Source organism: Anguilla rostrata, chromosome 9 (genome assembly GCF_018555375.3).
Source record: "Anguilla rostrata isolate EN2019 chromosome 9, ASM1855537v3, whole genome shotgun sequence".
In the NCBI taxonomy this organism is placed as follows: Eukaryota; Metazoa; Chordata; class Actinopteri; order Anguilliformes; family Anguillidae; genus Anguilla; species Anguilla rostrata.
The window spans coordinates 52,358,707-52,375,555 of NC_057941.1; the positions used below are offsets into that span (position 1 = coordinate 52,358,707).

The window sequence follows — 16,849 nt, forward strand, 5'->3', positions numbered from 1 at the left end:
TAATGACCCTACCTTGTTGATGTCCTGTGTTAGAGCAGCAGCGATCTCATCCTGCCTCTCCAGGAACAGCTTGCGCAGAGATTTCAGCTGCTGAACTCTGAACTTCAGGGGTCGCGACCTCCCAGACAGAAAGGCCTCTCTGGCCCTCTCTACAACCTCCATTTCTGCGGGCTGCCCTCAGCCACACAAACCTGTGCACAAAACACATCAACACACCGCTTATCATTATAAACACACATACACATGCAAAATATCATTATGAACATATAAATTAGTACACTCGTTAAAAAAAAACATGAATATACAGCTATTCAGAAAACGTAAACACTGCAATACTACGTAGAAAGTAATTTTCTACGGCTAGAACTAAAAAATTATATTCCTTACATTATTGAACTGGTAAAGCATTTGCCGGAACTACTTGGCTTAGAAGCTACCGCCTCGGGTTTAAATGCATACCGGAACTCGGTATACAGAGCAGGAAAAACCTGTCCGTCTGTAGCATCTCTGCTAATCAGGCGTATTTGACAGCTTGTCAGCAAAGCCTACAACGCTGTCTGATACACAGAATTTCTGAAAAAACAGCGTATGCATAATAACTAATTGTGATTTTAACAAAGGGTCTGAAAACACACAAACCCAGATTTAACTAAATAACACGGTAGAGCCAATTAATAATTTTGCACGTGTTGAATTTAACACAGGTTGGTTCACACAGGTTTTACAGTTTACAGAACAACGCCAGACGTAAGTGCACGTGTCTTGTGCAACAGCTGACTTTCATAGAATGTGAAGGATTGAGACGTTCGTAAAACGCGATTTAAACCACGGCGTTGTGGCTGCAAGCTAGAGCACAAAGAGCCGTTTGTTTGTTGGAACTATGCTTGTTGTTGGAGCCAGAAATGTACGCATAAGCAATAAATTCAGTTCAAAATCGATTTTGTTGCAGATAATTAATGTAACTGGCAAGCAGATGCACATTCAGCAAATATGTCAATAGTTTCTGATTGTGCCGATTCAGCGTGACTAAGACATCATCCTTTCTTTGCTTATTTTGAAGAAGAAGAAAAAAACCGGGCTCAGCTGCTCTGTATTATTTTCAAAATAGCCTTGCTATGTTAAACGATGCACCCAAGCCAGGGTAGGTAACTTTGCAAAACAGTTATGCTCGTTTGTTGCTTTGAAGGTTCGCGGAAAGGAGGCTACTAGCCAATCGTCAACACTCAGGTTTTAAAGGGGGAAAAGCTTCGAACACCGTCTTTCACAACACACGCATCTTATAGAACAAAATCAGAGGAATAATCCGCGGGATTAGGAACAGCATTCACTCACCGGCTGACTGGCTGAATGATCGCCGAAACTGAGGAAAAAAGCAGCGAGTGATCTTCCCCAGTTTACTGCATTACCGAGACGTCCGAAATTCAGGTTCCGTTTCTTCAGCTACTTCCTCCCAAACTTGTCAGGCGCGTATTACAAAGGTTTACCACGGCAGAATGACCGGAACCGCCGACCACAAACCAAGATGCTGTTGAATGCGGGTCTTAAGTCACAGAGTCGATTACCTCCCAGAAAGCGGTAACTGGTGCATTCGGGCTGTGGGGTGTTCTAAATGTGCACAGGAAGGCGATGATATTCAAAAATGCCTGTTTCTCCCTTTTCCCCTAGAGTGTAGCCTACTTCTTTACTTGCTTTTCTCCCTAAGTTTTTTTTCCCAAATCGGTGTGCATTGTGCTTTTTGGGGTAGGCTAAATATTCGTGGATTTACTAATGGTACGTGAAGGCAAATACATTACCTTTTTCATCTTTTTTGTAAACAGGGGTACAACCCAGTTAAGAAGGCTACGCCTTAATATTACAGATGGCAGACATACACATGTATCTACTTACAATATGACACCTGTACACGCACACACGGGTCAGGTGCATGCAAGCACACACACGCACACAAATAACAGATTCACGTTTCAAACTAACATTTTATTTGCCAACAATAGAATATAATCACAGTATTGTAAATGTCAGGTGATTTTCAGACAATATGTCATTTCAGCAAAATAATTAAAATGTTTGTTCCATACAACAGCAGCTATGTTGTGAGCATTATTTTTAAATTGCTGAATTAACAAGAAATAAAATGTTACCATGGCAATACATACAGTACACAGTTCACTGCATTTCATAATGGCTAGTGCACATTCACACTGATCCATTCCTGCACTTCAATCAAAAATGTAAACATGAATTAGCAACATAATTCTGACTGAATATGAATTTCCAACATAATTCTGACTGAATATGCATATGTATGTCCATACATATCTAGTGTGAATTGCGTGAGGTATCCGTTACAATTATTTCAGTTTTACTTCAGAAAAGGCTGGAAAAACTCAACCTGATGTTCCTTCATTAGAGTTGTCCATGTGCTTCTATTCTAGTTCTGTGATGATATAGACCCAACAAGTCATGTTGTCATTTCCTTCAGATTTGTTAGCATCTTCGAGACTTCTGGATAAAAAATTCCTTCAAAACAATGCATGACACATTTGGATGTTTGCATATGAAAAAAAAAATGCTTTTCACCCATTTTTTTCACACATTGGGCTGCATCTCAAGCTACCACTCACACACATGAACCGCTTGCTATTACCTGTTGGCGTAAAAAATTATATTTTCCTATTTTGAATAGTTGTATATATTTTCAATATCTTTATTGTTGCTATAGTCATTATTGTTACTGTTCTCATGAGTAATTCTCCTTATTTGAGTAGTTTATTTAAATATCTTCGTTGGCTAATGTTACCTTTGACTAGCTGCAATGGCCTCATAATGGAAATAATTGTTTTGGCGGGAAATTCAGTGGATCCAGTGCCATTTAAGAGAGAAATTTGTGGACAAAATCATCCGAGTTTTAAATGCCAGTTCGAATCACAGAATATGACAGGGATGATTATGTTAATCTCCCATTCATTTTCCCCATAGAGAAATTCACCATTGATCAGGAAGTCCATTTATGGGCAAAGGCTTTTGCCCTGCATTAATTCAAACTTCCAAGGCTTATTCTAACTGGCTGGGAAAGACTGGAAGGCCTCTGGCCAAATGACAGGATGTTCTCCAGTCACATAACACAAAGACCTTCAGTCACATGACAGGAAGTCCTACTGCCAAATGACAGGAAGACTTCTGGTCCCAGGACAGGAAGACCTCCAGTTACACAACAGGATGTCCTCTGGTCACATGACAGGGAGACCTAGCCAATCACATTTCACTAGGGGTCCTGAGCTTTGAAACGTGAAGACACAAATACTACAGAACTTCATATACAGGGTCCCCAGTACCCCCATTAAGCAGCCATTACTGGAATAACTGTGAATCCAGTAAAGGCAACATCCTTCAGCTCTCTTCATTAAAACTAAATCCATTTGCAGAGTAATGGAAATAAATGCTATTTTTAAAAAAACAACCTGAGCTAACAGGTTAAAACTAAAAACTCCATCAAGTGTCGTGGATAAAATAATCAGCAATTAGACGCTAAAGTAGCCCAGCTGAGGTTTTTGGGTAAGGTAGATAAAATAATCAGCAGTTAGACGATGAAGTAGCCCAGCTGAGGTTTTTGGGTAAGGTAGATAAAATAATCAGCAGTTAGACGATGAAGTAGCCCAGCTGAGGTTTTTGGGTAAGGTAGATAAAATAATCAGCAGTTAGACGATAAAGTAGCCCAGCTGAGGTTTTTGGGTAAGGTAGATAAAATAATCAGCAGTTAGACGATAAAGTAGCCCAATTGAGGTTTTTGGGTAAGGCCTGTGTGGTCAAGACAGCCGCGGGTCCCAAATCTCACTGCGCAGCCGGAGTCCATCTGCGCAGATCTGCAACAGCCCCTCACTGCCAATACCTCTGCAAAGCAAACAACACCACCAATCAGAACCCAGAACACATGCCCCACCCCCTCAAACTCACCAGTCAGATTCATAACCTTATGGCACTATGAGCCAAACCAGGCTGCTCATAACCTTACAGCACTAAGTCCAGCCAATAGGAATGGGCTTTGCTAATAAGCCAATGGTCAGCTGACCTCTCCTGACGAATAGTGAGCTTGTGCTAAACAAGCTAGAACCAATCAAATTGCAGGAAACCACTGGGACATAGCGTAACCCCCCCTTTCCAGATGCTAGAGATGAGAGCAGGGTCAACACTACCTACTTACCTGCCCGCTCCCCCCCCCCCCCCCACCACCACCACCGCCATCCCAAATATCACAATGGAAACATTCCTTCCCCCAGGGGGTCCGTTCGCACCAATCAGGTGCCTGTATAAAGGACATGTGACTGCACGCGACTCAAGGGCATGCAGAGAAAAGCAGAGGAGTCTGGCGAGGAAGAACAGGGGGCATTATGAGCAATTAAAGCAGCCATTTTCAGGTTGGATTACATTACAGGCATTTAGCAGACGCTCTTATCCAGAGCGACTTACACAACTTTTTACATTTAGCATTTTACATTGTATCCATGTATACAGCTGGATATATACTGAAGCAATGCAGGTTAAGTACCTTGCTCAAGGGTACAACGGCAGTGTCCTTACCCGGGAATCGAACCTGCGACCTTTCGGGTACAAGCGCAGTTCCTTACCCACTGTGCCACACTCCGTCCTAGCGGATTACCCAGCAGGCACTGTGTGGTTTGTCTGGACGTAGACAAAGGGAGTTCTGTGAAGCATGACCAGGCTCCAGGGTCATGTGATTTACGGGAGCCAATACAATACATCCAAAGTGTAATCATCAAGATCATTAAATAAAAGATTTTTTTTTAGATTATGTGTAGTGATGACAAAGTTGAGCTGCAGCTAGCTGCGTGGTCCTTTTTGATTCTTTACATCTCTTGTGGTGTACGAATCTCACTCGCAAATTTACTGGCTAGCTAATTTAACTCGAACAAAAAATGACAGAAAAAAGTGGATGAGTTCCTCTTAAAAAACGTCATTACATAGGTCCAGTAAACCACCCCCACTGTCTCTGATTGGCTCATGATTTGGGGGCATGAATAACATCACAAGAGAGGCTGAAATTCTCGAAGTTTGACCTTGAAGGAAAAAAAAAAGGAAGAATGTGGTAAGCCATGGGGCCTGATTCCCTAGAGTTAGCAGGGCTTTGTCTGTGGATAAAAGCCTATTGTGTCTGTAATTACCACAGCCACAGCAACAGACCGCCACTCACACACGGGCGGCCTACAGTCACGTCTCAAAAGGCCTGTTCACACAGGAAGTACCCCTGATGGGTGTGGGGGGGGGGGGCGGGGGTATTTTACCTGGAATCCTAACATCCCAAACACCTGGCGGGGTAGGGGTGGGGGGGTATTTTACCTGGAATTCTGACCTCTATAACCTCCTACACACCTGGGGGGTGTTTTACCTACACAGGTATTCAACTTCTGGCAAAATCACCAGTACAGACGGCTACTTTGCCTCTATCAGACTGAAGCCAATTAGAGACTCCCATTCCTGAGCATGCTCAGTCAGGCAAAGCAGCCACTGACAGTCACAGAGATAATGGTATGGCTGGAAAAATCAAGGCAATTTCACTGCTAAATGGAATGGTCACTGCACTATTTTTTTACAATGGCTTATTTGCTGGCCCTTTAAAAAATTCTGCTGACATGACGTTTTTCAACATGGTTTCATTTCCCTTTTCTAATTTCTCACTGTTTGGGACACCCAATCATATCTCTGGGCTGTTTGGGACACCCAATCATATCTCTGGGCTGTTTGGGATACCAATCATATCTGTGGGCCCAAATTCAACCCCTCTGAACAGCAGTAGTGCCCAGTAAGTCGTTGTGGCGATCAAATACAGGGACTCTTTTTTCTCTCTCTCTCTCCTTGGCGGAACACTCTGTACGCAAACTTAGAACACTCAGATCCAGTGGCGCCAATTAAGCCTTCTCAAATTTACCCGTTCTTGTTCCAAGACAGTGCTTACTATCCCAGAGAGAACAACGGCTCTTTAAGGAAAGAAACCTGGCAGGGAAAATGATCTTTAATTGCATACCTGCTGCCATTTCAGCTGTGATTATAATAATGAAATTAATATTGGGCCCGCTTTCATATAATAACATTAACACAATGTTACTCTGTGAGGTTTTCCGCATCTGATATTTACGTATTCATGAGCGTACGCTGCAATTCAGCTAGCGCTGCTAGAGCTTATTTACAAATAAAGTTTAAGCAAGAATGACGAAGTGTCATGTGAGCAGCCTCTAACTGCCTTCAGTCACCAGCAGCGATTGTGACATCAGCGTTAGAATGTTCCGCTGAGAACGTTCTAATGTCACATCTGTGACCTCACAGCTTAAAGGGTTAAAATCAAAGCTGGCACATCCCTGAAACAAGCCAGGCTGCTGCCAGGCCTCAGCCAATCAGGATCCCCCCCCCCCATTGTCCTCACCTGGATCAGCACGGCGGCGACCACGGCGAGCATGGCGAACATGGCCAGCCGGCCCAGGCGGCCGAAGTCCACCTGCTTGAGGATGAAGAAGCGCGCCCAGCTCAGCTTCTGCGCCGTGTGGGGCGGGTAGCGCATCTTGTTGACGCCCTCCATGCCCAGGGACTTGATGAGGCAGCCGCGCAGGTGGCTCAGCTGGTCGAAGCTGTGCTTCCCGTGGTAGCTGCCCATCCCACTGTTGCCTGCAGGGGGCGCCAAAAACACAGATTCAGCTCGGGAGGCCAACAGCATCGTCAACACTCTGGTATTCACAGAAAACTACAAACATCCTCTCCTTTACAGTTCCAGATGCTGGTAGGCTCTGTGCCAGGGTGCATACAGCCTGAAGCAGCCATACATGGAGGCCCAGCTGCCAATTACATGACTTTACTTCACTTTCCATTCACTACTTGAACAAATTGTTTGCATGCACTCCTAACTAAACTTACTGTGAATTGTCTCTCTTAAAGAAATTCTAATCTTGGTGAGACTCCCCAGCTTAAATAAAATGAATTATTTATTTATTTATTTTTAATTGAAAGGAACCTTTTAAAACATGTTTAACAGCTAGCTAACAACTGGAGCTCAAAAGGTATCACAGTCCACAGAAAATGGGGTCACTCACCTACACCCCCAAAGGGCAGTGCGCTCACAGAGAAGTGAACCAGGCAGTCATTGCCCAGAACCCCACCGCTCGAGGTCTCCGAGATAACACGTTTGATCAGCTGGAGAGGAGAGAGGGAGGGAGGAAGAGAGAGAGAGAGAGCGGGGGGAGATGGAGGGGGTGAGAGAGAGAGGAGGGGGAGAGAGAGAGAGGAACGAGGAGATGAAGGGGGTGAGAGAGAGAGGAGGGGGAGATGGAGGGGGTGAGAGAAAGAGGAACGAGGAGATGGAGGGGGTGAGAGAGAGAGAGGAAGAGAGAGTAAGAGAGAGAGAGGGGGGATGGGGCGTGTGTGTGTGAGAGAGATGGAGAGAGAAAGAGAGGAAGTGAGTGAGAGAGAGGAGGGACACCACATATAAATCAGCTTTCCATTACCAGCGGTAAACACTTAAGCCCGTGTATAAGAACAGTCCTCTAATAAACATAGCTTAAATACTTGCCATGCCAATCTTTAATGTTGGGTGTTTGCAATATTGCACTGCATCACTAATCTGATTCTCAATAGACACACATGCATTCTGCCCCCCATCCCCCCCCCACCTTTTCCCTCTACAGAGTTCAGTTATCTGTCTGTCTGCTTCGTGTGTCTGTTGACATTTGCTGCCTTTGCTTTTCTAGCACAATTCAGGGTCAGATTCAAATTCAAATGAGGTCTATCTGCATGATAAGTGAACCTTTAACCCATTTAATCCCATTTTCCCCCCGGCCCCTTCATACACAGGTTTGCTTGTAATACCAGCAATCCAGGAGAAGTCTGTGAGACTTGGTTTAAATTGTATTTGTGGTCGCAGTTGTGACCACTGGGATTAAACGGATGGAAGTGAATCAGTTTTTTAAAATCAAGCTGTGGAAAGGCCCAGTCAGTAGTGCAGTGCAGTAGAGAGATATGGGTCCTGCACATAAGACTTGTTACTGGGGATCTGCTGGCTCCTGTCCATGTTTGCGTGTGATTTTCCAGGAAGGGGCGGGGCTAATGTCTGCAGTGAGATGCTTAACCCGGCGCGCTCAACAAACAGCAAACACTGAGCAAACTGGGCTGGCTCTGGCCATCAAAACAGCACATGATGTCACCTGACTCACTTAGGGGTATATGCCCCCAAAATACCCCAAAACCCCCAGCTAATGCCCCACCCAATACCCCCAAACAATATCCCCACCCAATACCCCCCCGCTAAAGACCCCCAGCCAATGCCCCCTCCAATACCCCCAGCCAATAATTCTCCTGTGGGTGTGTGAGCTCACTGTGCAGGTGTGTTGTATTGTCCTACAGATGCAGGTGTGTTGTATTGTCCTACAGATGCAGGTGTGTTGTATTGTCCTACAGGTGCAGGTGTGTTACCTTGTTATCCTGAGAGAAGACGTACAGGGCCAGCGGTTTCTCTCTGGCGTTGATGAAGCGGATCGCCTCCTCCAGCCCGCTGACCGTTACTATGGGCAACAGGGGGCCAAAGATCTCCTGCTGCATCACCTTGGAGTCCGGCTGCACGTCCCGGAGGATCGTGGGGGCTGGGGGGGGGGGGGGGGGGTATTATTGTGTGCATCACAGAGCTTAATGGATCTGGGCTTGGCAGCCATTTTGGGCTGGAACTATCTGAAATCCCAGCGAGGCAAATTCAGATTTAATTGTGGGTTTTGGTTTCAACCGGTTCTCCATGCCTAAAACCGCTCATTACTATGTTAAAAACCCGACTATAAACAGAGAGAACTCTGTAACAGACAGAGATCTGTGTAACCCTCTAACGTGTGAGGTCACAAACGCGTGATTACAACGTTCTTAGCTGAGCGTTCTAATGCTGACGTCACAATCAGTACTGGTTACTGACAGCGATGGAGTTCTAGAACACCAAGTTTGAAAAAAAATAAAAATACCGTGACTAAGTCTGTGTCATGATATAGCACTGCGCCTGAAAGCTCTCGTACCGATGTAGCACTGCGCCTCGTCACTCTGGCCCCCGAGGGCCACCGTACTGCCCTCCATCAGCCCCAGCACCCTGCTGAAGTGCCGCTGGTTGATCATGCGCCCGTAATCCTCACAGGCCTTGGGGTCCTCCGTGTAGAACTCCTGAGACAACGAGCACAAAACCAGGACGGTATAAAATCAGCCCAGCGTTAAAACACACCTTACATCAAAAGAGAAGGTCTGTAGCACACAAGCCACAGGTGCTTCTGCATATATTGGATGAAGAAGCATTTTTCCCCCATTTAAAAATTCAAGGACCATATTTCAGCCATCTTTTTTTCTTAATTTTCTTTTTACAATTTACCATTTAGAACAAGTTTAACTGTTTTAACAGTAGACATAAAAAATATGTAATATTTTAAATTATTTTTTATAAATTAAAGCCACAAGCGGTGTTGGGAGGGGTCCAAGCATTGGCACAATTGCGCCCCCTCTGGAGCGATTTTTAATCCTCCGATTATGTTCAAATTAACTAACAACTTTTATGTTTGGGGTCAATTTGACCCCAACAATATAAATCTGCAGAAAATAATTGTAACTGTAAGTGTTATCCAAGTTTCTCTCTCAGCTACTTTAGGCCTTTCTTAATAGCCCAGTAAATAAAACATGACTCCCCTTACACATCAAGTATTGATTTTATATGACTATTGCGAAATATGCAAATGACTGTACAATCTCATTCATTGACCTAAAATTGAAAACAAAGTATGTTTTGGTGTTTGCAGGGCTTTATGTTGGTATTAAGTGCTCATTAAAAAAGAAAAATTACATTTGGAAAGAAACACACCTTTTATTATCAAGCATAGTAACATTTTATGTTCGGGGTCAACCTGACCCCAGGAAAAAATATTAAAAATGTCAAACATTTCAAATGTTCAGGTTCAGAAAACACTTCAGAACATCAATAAGTAACATATAACAGTTATTCAATAATGAAGAAACACCAATAAAAAGTAAATTAGTCACCAGAATTGAGTTTTGATAAAAAATGAACATAACAGCTCAACTAGGGTATCAATTCTTCATTCAGACGAGATAGATGCAAGTTTGTCACGCTCCTGTTGACCCTGCCTTATTCCCTGTCGTCAAAGCGTATAATGTGGGAGAAAACATGAAATGTCTCCAGAGACATTGCAGCTGGAAAAATTGCCCTACCAGTGTCACCTTTTGACTTGTACACTCCTGCCCAATATAGGATTGCTAGTGGTTCACATCCAGCTCTTTCCAATTGTTACCATACACACGCCTCCCCTCTAAGTTTGTCATCTCAAGAATATCGTTTTGCATTGATGGTGTTATGAAGAGTTCAAATGCAGACTTTATGTCTTGTACATGACTGCTAGCATATGTGGTGGGGCCTGGAACCATTTTGATGACATCAGCAGCACTAAGTCTACCCTGTCTTTCAACTGGGGATCCAGACCATGGTAGTTCTCCATTTTTGGAAGTGAACAGGTCAGTTCTTGGTGGTTGAGAGATGACAGGAGGGTTTGTTGGTGGTTGAGAGGCGACAGGAAGGTTTCTTGGTGGTTGAGAGATGACAGGGGGGTTTCTTGGGGGTTGAGAGGCAACAGGAAGGTTTCTTGGTGGTTGAGAGATGACAGGAGGGTCTTTTGGTGGTTGAGACATGACAGGACTGTTTAGTGGTGGTTGAGAAACAAAAGGAGGGGCAGAATGTGGTATCTCATAGGCTTCATTCTCATCATCAGAGGAGGATGCCACACAGTCAGGGTCCTCCTCAACATTATCCTCAGTCTCAGACATATCCTCATCTAAATCACTTTCACCCTCCAAGATCTGTCTCAGACATATCCTCATCTAAATCACTTTCACCCTCCAAGATCTGTGACAGAACCTCAGTGGCAGAAAATATATGCCTCTGTCTGGTGGTCATTTTCAAAATCTTTAGTTGAGGCACAAATGCAAAGAGAAATGGTTTAGAGGGCTGTGTGTGCAGCCCTTATTATAAGTTTGCCCCCACCCCCATGTTGCGAGAATGATCAGAGATCTCGTGGGAACTATGTTTTCTCCTCACACACACACACACACACAAATTAATGTGAAAGTGCCCTCAGCCAACACAACAAAAACAAGATCAGAGCGCCTCAGAGACAGATAGAATAATAACACATAAATACACATTTCAAATAATATTGAGAAAAAACGAAATTGAGAAAAAACGAAACAAAAGACGAAATATCAACTCGCGACCTGCATGCTGCGTGCAGAGTAGCCTACCGTATTATTTATTTAGACATTGGCAGATAAGAAAATTTTCAGTTGTGGTGTGGGAGTTATGGCCTTTTAAAATATGACCCTTTGTTATAGCGCCACCATCTGGCCAACATAGGTGATTTGTAGTGCCTGAGTAGTGGGGGGCCATAGGAACCCTCCTGCCAAATTTGGTTGCTCCAGGACTTATGGTTGCTGAGCCTCAGACACTTTTAGCGGAGAAAAATAATGATAATAATCCTAACAGATACAATAGGGTTCCACCAGCTTCACTGCTTGGACCCCTAATAATCAGTAAAATCTTTAAATTATTAGTGAAAGCTGCTGGTACCAGTAGTAGTAGTACCCCTGGATTTGGCGGGAGTACTGACCTTCACACACTTGCCAATCTCTTCCACCACACGGTCCTGGATGCTGGGCTCACACAGGAGGTAGTCGGGGGCGATGCAGGTCTGGCCGCAGTTTGTGAACTTTCCCCAGGTTATCCGTCTGCAGGTAACAGGGTAGTACATAGTGTTATAATGCATCAGTACAGTAGAGTTATAATGCATCAGGACTGTAGGGTTATAATGTATCAACACTGCACTACAGAGTTACAGTGTATCACAACTGCACTGAGCTATTATGTGTCATTACTGTACATTACTGAGTTATAAAGCAGCAGTTTCTGACCGGCAGGCGATTGTGATGTCACAGTCCTTGTCGATGTAGCAGGGGCTCTTCCCCCCCAGCTCCAGGGTGACGGGGGTCAGGTGACGGGCGGCGGCCTCCATCACCAGTTTTCCCACGGCGGGGTTCCCCGTGTAGAAGATGTGGTCAAAACGCTGCCTCAGCAGCTCCTGGGTCTCTGGGACACCCCCGGTAACCACGGGATACAGCTCCTGAAACACACACACACACACACACACACAGAGAAAATAAGGCACATGCACAGACACACACATGTGCTAAATTATGTAAATCCATACACAGCTCATTTACAGTTAAAGGGAAACTGTATCCAGTCTCCTAAAGGCTCAGTAACAGCTCAGGTAAGGTGGGGGGGGGGGGTGTTTACCTTGTCCAGGTAAACGGGGAGCAGTTCCTCCATCACCTTAGACGTGTGAGCGCTGACCTCCGAGGGCTTCACTACGGCAGCATTACCTGGGGAGGGAAGAATGATTTAAAAAATATATATTTTAGATTTTTTTATAATATTTTATATTAATGTGATTATGCATTTTACATTGGTGATACTCTTACGTAAAAATCACATGTTCAAAAACCATGAGTCCAAAAACCACATGTGAACACCCAACATGGGAAAAATACTCATGTGAACAATAAAAATAATCCCACTTTAGAATATGAGAGTGGGAAATGGTAACCTTTGTTAGGGTAGGGTTCACTCACTCACTCACTCACTCACTCACTCACTCACTCACTCACTCACTCACTCACTCACTCACTCACTCACTCACTCACTCACTCACTCACTCACTCACTCACTCACTCACTCACTCACTCACTCACTCACTCACTCACTCACTCACTCACTCACTCACTCACAAGCAAGTCGAATACTGCAGTTGACCTTGGACATCCCACTGTTGCTACGGCGATAACCCCTGTCCAGACTGACAGGCACCACCAAGGAAACCTTTGTTTTCTGGGGGAACCGAGCGATTAGTTCTCTTGGCAATGGTCAGTTTGTCGTTGCCTCAGCACAGTGCCACGATGGACCTCTCACCCACTAACAACGCTTTTCCCTCAAACATCGATTGTGACATCACAACCACTGGAGATAAGCTTGTGGTTCAGCTAATGCCTTGCTCCACAGCAACAATCGCTGAGTCACTCTCCACCGGGCACTCTCTACCGTGCGCTCCCCACCGTGCGCTTTCCACCGTGCGCTCCCCACCGTGCGCTCCCCACCGTGCGCTTTCCACCGTGCACTCTCTACCGTGCGCTCCCCACCGTGCACTCTCAGAAACGATGCGTAAATATCCCACAGGCTTTTTTTGTGCTACTAATTTTTGTGTTACAAAGCGAGACTTTTCATACACAGACTGTGCTGAAAGCAACAGCAAAATGTCCTGTCCTCAATTAAGACACGGAGGTGTGTCCAAAAATATGACAGGTTCATTTTTTTTTTAAGACACCTGTTTTCTGAGAGCCTGGAGAGTCTGTCTACGCCTGGGCGTATGCTAGCGGTGTGAGAGCAGAGAGGGCCCTCAGAGCAAAGTGCACGTTTCAGACCCGCCCCAGTCAGCGCCCTTTAACTCGCTGCCGATAACAGGGGAGTTACACAACAATAAATGATTAGGACTCACTGAAAAGATAAACTCAAAAAGTCACTGAAAATATACACTCAAGAGTCACTGAACAGATACACTCAAGAGTCACTGAAAATATACACTCAAGAGTCACTGAAAATATACACTCAAGAGTCACTGAACAGATACACTCAAGAGTCACTGAAAAGATACACTCAAAGTCACTGAAAAGATACACTCAAAAGTCACTAAAAAGATACACCCAAAAGTCACTGAAAAGATACACTCAAAAGTCACTAAAAAGATACACTCAAAAGTCACTAAAAAGATACACTCAAAAGTCACTGAAAAGATACACCCAAGAGTCACTGACAAGACCAGGGAATTTGTCAGCCTTATTAAACCTTATTACCTTATTATTACTAGTGAACCTAGATTTTCATTCCAATCCTAACAAAGCGCACCTCATTTAACAGCTAGAGCAGGGCTGCCCGTACAGGGCGATAGATCTCCAGGAACAGGGACGGGCAGCCCTGGTCTGAAGGGACCCTGCTCAAACCATGCCGTCATTTTAACAGACTAAAGAGGGACTAAAAGCCCCCTCCCCCCCAGTCCTGGGGAGTCACCGCACCCCCACACCGCGGGGGGGGGGGGGCTCCAGAAACGCACCTGCAGCGATGGCGCCGATGAGGGGCTGCAGGGTGACGGCCCAGGGGTAGTTCCAGGCGCCGATGATGAGCACCACGCCCAGCGGCTCGGGCTGGATGAACACCTGGTCCGAGAGCGTCAGCAGGTTCTTCTCCACGGGCCGGGGCGCCGCCCACTCCTTCAGCTTGCTGACCGCCAGCCCGATCTCGCCCTCCAGGCCCAGCGTCTCGTACAGCGGCGTGCCGAGCTCGCTCTGCGCCGGGACGAGAGCCACAGCGCCCCCCGCAGGACACGCGTTAAAACACACAGACGCCAAACACGCTAAACCACACAGCAGAAGCCGAAACAACACGCGTTAAAACACACAGACAGCCCCCCTCCCACAGGACATGCATTAAAACACACACAGACAGCCCCCCTCCCACAGGACATGCATTAAAACACACACAGACAGACAGACAGCCCCCCCGCAAAAAAAGGAATGCAGTGAAAGACAGTGGCTCGTCCAAAATGGGCGTGGGGGGATGGAGGGTGGGCAAGTCCAAACTCGTGTATCTACAGGTGGTCTGCGAGTGTCTTTTTCTTCTCTTAAAAACGGTTAGCACACAGGCACCCCAGTGGGTCAGTTGCCGCGTTGGCTCACCTTGTTGAGGTCCTTCTTGAGCGCATCGCAGATCTCCTGGCTTCTCTCCACGAGGAAGCGCTGCAGCGACTTGAGCTGCATGATCCTGTAGTCCAGCTGCTTGGACCGTCCCGTGAGGAAGGCCTTGCGCGCGCGCTCCACCGCCTGCTGCTCCCGAGACATGGTTCCCAAACTGCGCATGTGCGACACACACACACACACACACACACACACCAAACGCTCCGCTATAACATTGCTGCGTAATGGCACTAAACGATCCATCAATCAGGACCATTTATTTATTTATTTATTTATTTATTTAAATATTCATTAAAAGTTAAATAAATAGAGCGCATGCTCCTTTTAGCTTTTTTTTTTTTTTGCTAAATTACTAAATTTCAGCATGTTCCTATTACATATTAGTTTAAACCGTAACAATGCACCTCGACCTTTGGAGAGAAAAAAAAGCTGTATGCCAACTGCCAACATTATGCCAACTGTTTGCCAGAGAGGTGTGTCCAGTCCGCTATCACTCCTGTGTATAGCGAGGAATGAGGTAACTACATACCACATAAATTGGCTTAGGCTATTTTACAATATGTTAAAGCAGGGAGCGATGAAAAACTTCCTGCTATTGCACATAATGCCCATTGCGAGTTTACATTACATTAACTTTAGCACTTTCCCGGCGAGATGTGATGTAGTCACTGCTGGCAACAAATGTGTTGCCCAAACACAACACGAGTTTCACAAAATAGATCGCGGCATCATGGGTATTCTGCGTTTTTGCTTAATTTGCATTTTACACGTACATCCTTATCCGGAGACAAACTGTTAACCAAGTGACAGGACAAAACCACGAAACAAAAACTCAACGATAATAATTCGCAGTTCTGAATGAATTTTGGAAATCGGGCGAGCTATTTGAAAAAGTAAGACCGGCGAACTGTCAGTTTCTAAACGTGCGATTCTATATAACACGCTGGTTATCAACATTCATTATACCACGGCCAACAGTAATGATTATCTCCGGGTTTGACAGCTACAAAGAAACAACTACTTGCACGCGATGGGTAGGTTACATCATATGTAGCCTATATCCAGCCCTCAAGCGTAGTTGAACAGAAGTAGCCTACAACACTGTCAATAAAGCAACCACAGCTATGCGTAAAACGAACAGGTCCTGTTATTTGTACGCAGCCGTACTGGCTATTTCTTACCTTAAATATTCCTTTATGGGGATATGGAACTGTAACGTTAGTTAGCGATTTGCGTCTCCCAACCAACTGAATCTCCTACGTTTTATGCGCTCAAATACCGTACAAAATGACCCCTGTCCGTATTTTCTAAAACTCTGCTGCCCAAGATAGCTTCAGGCAGGGGGAACTGTTCCGTTAACAATGCTGTAACCGGAGACGCAAACTTGGAATTAGACACCACGGCCGGCCATCTTGTTCAGAAGCGACGCAGCGATTCGTCGGTAGATATGTCACTCAAAATATGTTCCGGCTCTTGCGGTTATTGCTGGATAAAGCGTTTCAAGTAAACCCTTATAACTAAACGGATTATAAACTGTCTATGACATTGTGCTACACCTGTGTACGAGGTCTACCTTTTAGTACTGGACGAAAATCCGCAACCACTGCAGATATTTTTCAACTTTAGGTTGTTGATTGCAACGCATATATACACATCGTGTCACAATAATTTTGATCAATTCACAAACTACTGATTAGGCTACCCAAACATGTACCATGCCTGTTCACTTATTAATTGTGTTTATTTAAAATAAATATTTCCCTTGATCGTCTAGGCTACACCCGCAATGTTGCATTAGAAGTAATATTACTGTAAGGCAGGAAAGAGTAAGAATGAATGAGATCCCACGTGATTGTATGGTGACCTGTCATTGTTTTGTGAAAACACCATGAGAGAGAGAGAGAGAGAGAGAGAGCAGGGTTATGAATGGAGCACAGATTAGCTCAGGAAGAGAGAGAAA

The 16,849-nt window shown here is 45.0% G+C and overlaps 2 protein-coding genes across 5 annotated transcripts in view; both read right to left on the reverse strand.

Moving 5' to 3' along the window:
* Positions 1–1,605, reverse strand: part of LOC135264143 (aldehyde dehydrogenase, dimeric NADP-preferring-like) — a 7,184-nt gene extending 5,579 nt beyond the window's left edge. The window contains exons 1-2 of one of the 4 annotated variants that reach the window (XM_064352845.1): positions 1,333–1,605; positions 13–191 (exon numbers count right to left, since the gene is read on the reverse strand). In XM_064352845.1, the coding sequence (XP_064208915.1) occupies positions 13–162 (150 nt within the window). In that variant the 5' untranslated portion in view covers positions 163–191; positions 1,333–1,605. Of the gene's footprint in view, positions 1–12; positions 192–1,221 lie in introns of all 4 variants that reach the window. The other 3 variants (XM_064352843.1, XM_064352842.1, XM_064352844.1) reach the window with 3 other exon arrangements.
* A 351-nt stretch (positions 1,606–1,956) lies between these two features.
* Positions 1,957–16,292, reverse strand: aldh3a2b (aldehyde dehydrogenase 3 family, member A2b). The gene is made up of 11 exons (XM_064352846.1): positions 16,071–16,292; positions 14,872–15,043; positions 14,250–14,481; positions 12,383–12,468; positions 11,998–12,206; positions 11,697–11,814; positions 9,054–9,195; positions 8,473–8,639; positions 7,098–7,197; positions 6,437–6,675; positions 1,957–3,891 (listed from the first exon to the last, which is right to left on the reverse strand). The coding sequence occupies exons 2-11, from the start codon at positions 15,031–15,033 to the stop codon at positions 3,877–3,879; spliced, it is 1,470 nt and encodes a 489-aa protein (XP_064208916.1). The 5' UTR covers positions 15,034–15,043; positions 16,071–16,292; the 3' UTR covers positions 1,957–3,876.
* Positions 16,293–16,849: the final 557 nt, after the last annotated feature.

Coding starts and splice junctions, on each gene's coding strand:
- aldh3a2b (XM_064352846.1), bottom strand. CDS start 15,033: ATGTCTCGGGAGCAGCAGGCGGTGGAGCGCGCGCGCAAGGCCTTCCTC. Junction 8,640..9,053: donor CGAGGCGCAGTGCTACATCG/GTACGAGAGCTT, acceptor CCCCCCCCCCAG/CCCCCACGATCCTCCGGGAC. Junction 7,198..8,472: donor TCTTCTCTCAGGATAACAAG/GTAACACACCTG, acceptor TCTCCTCTCCAG/CTGATCAAACGTGTTATCTC.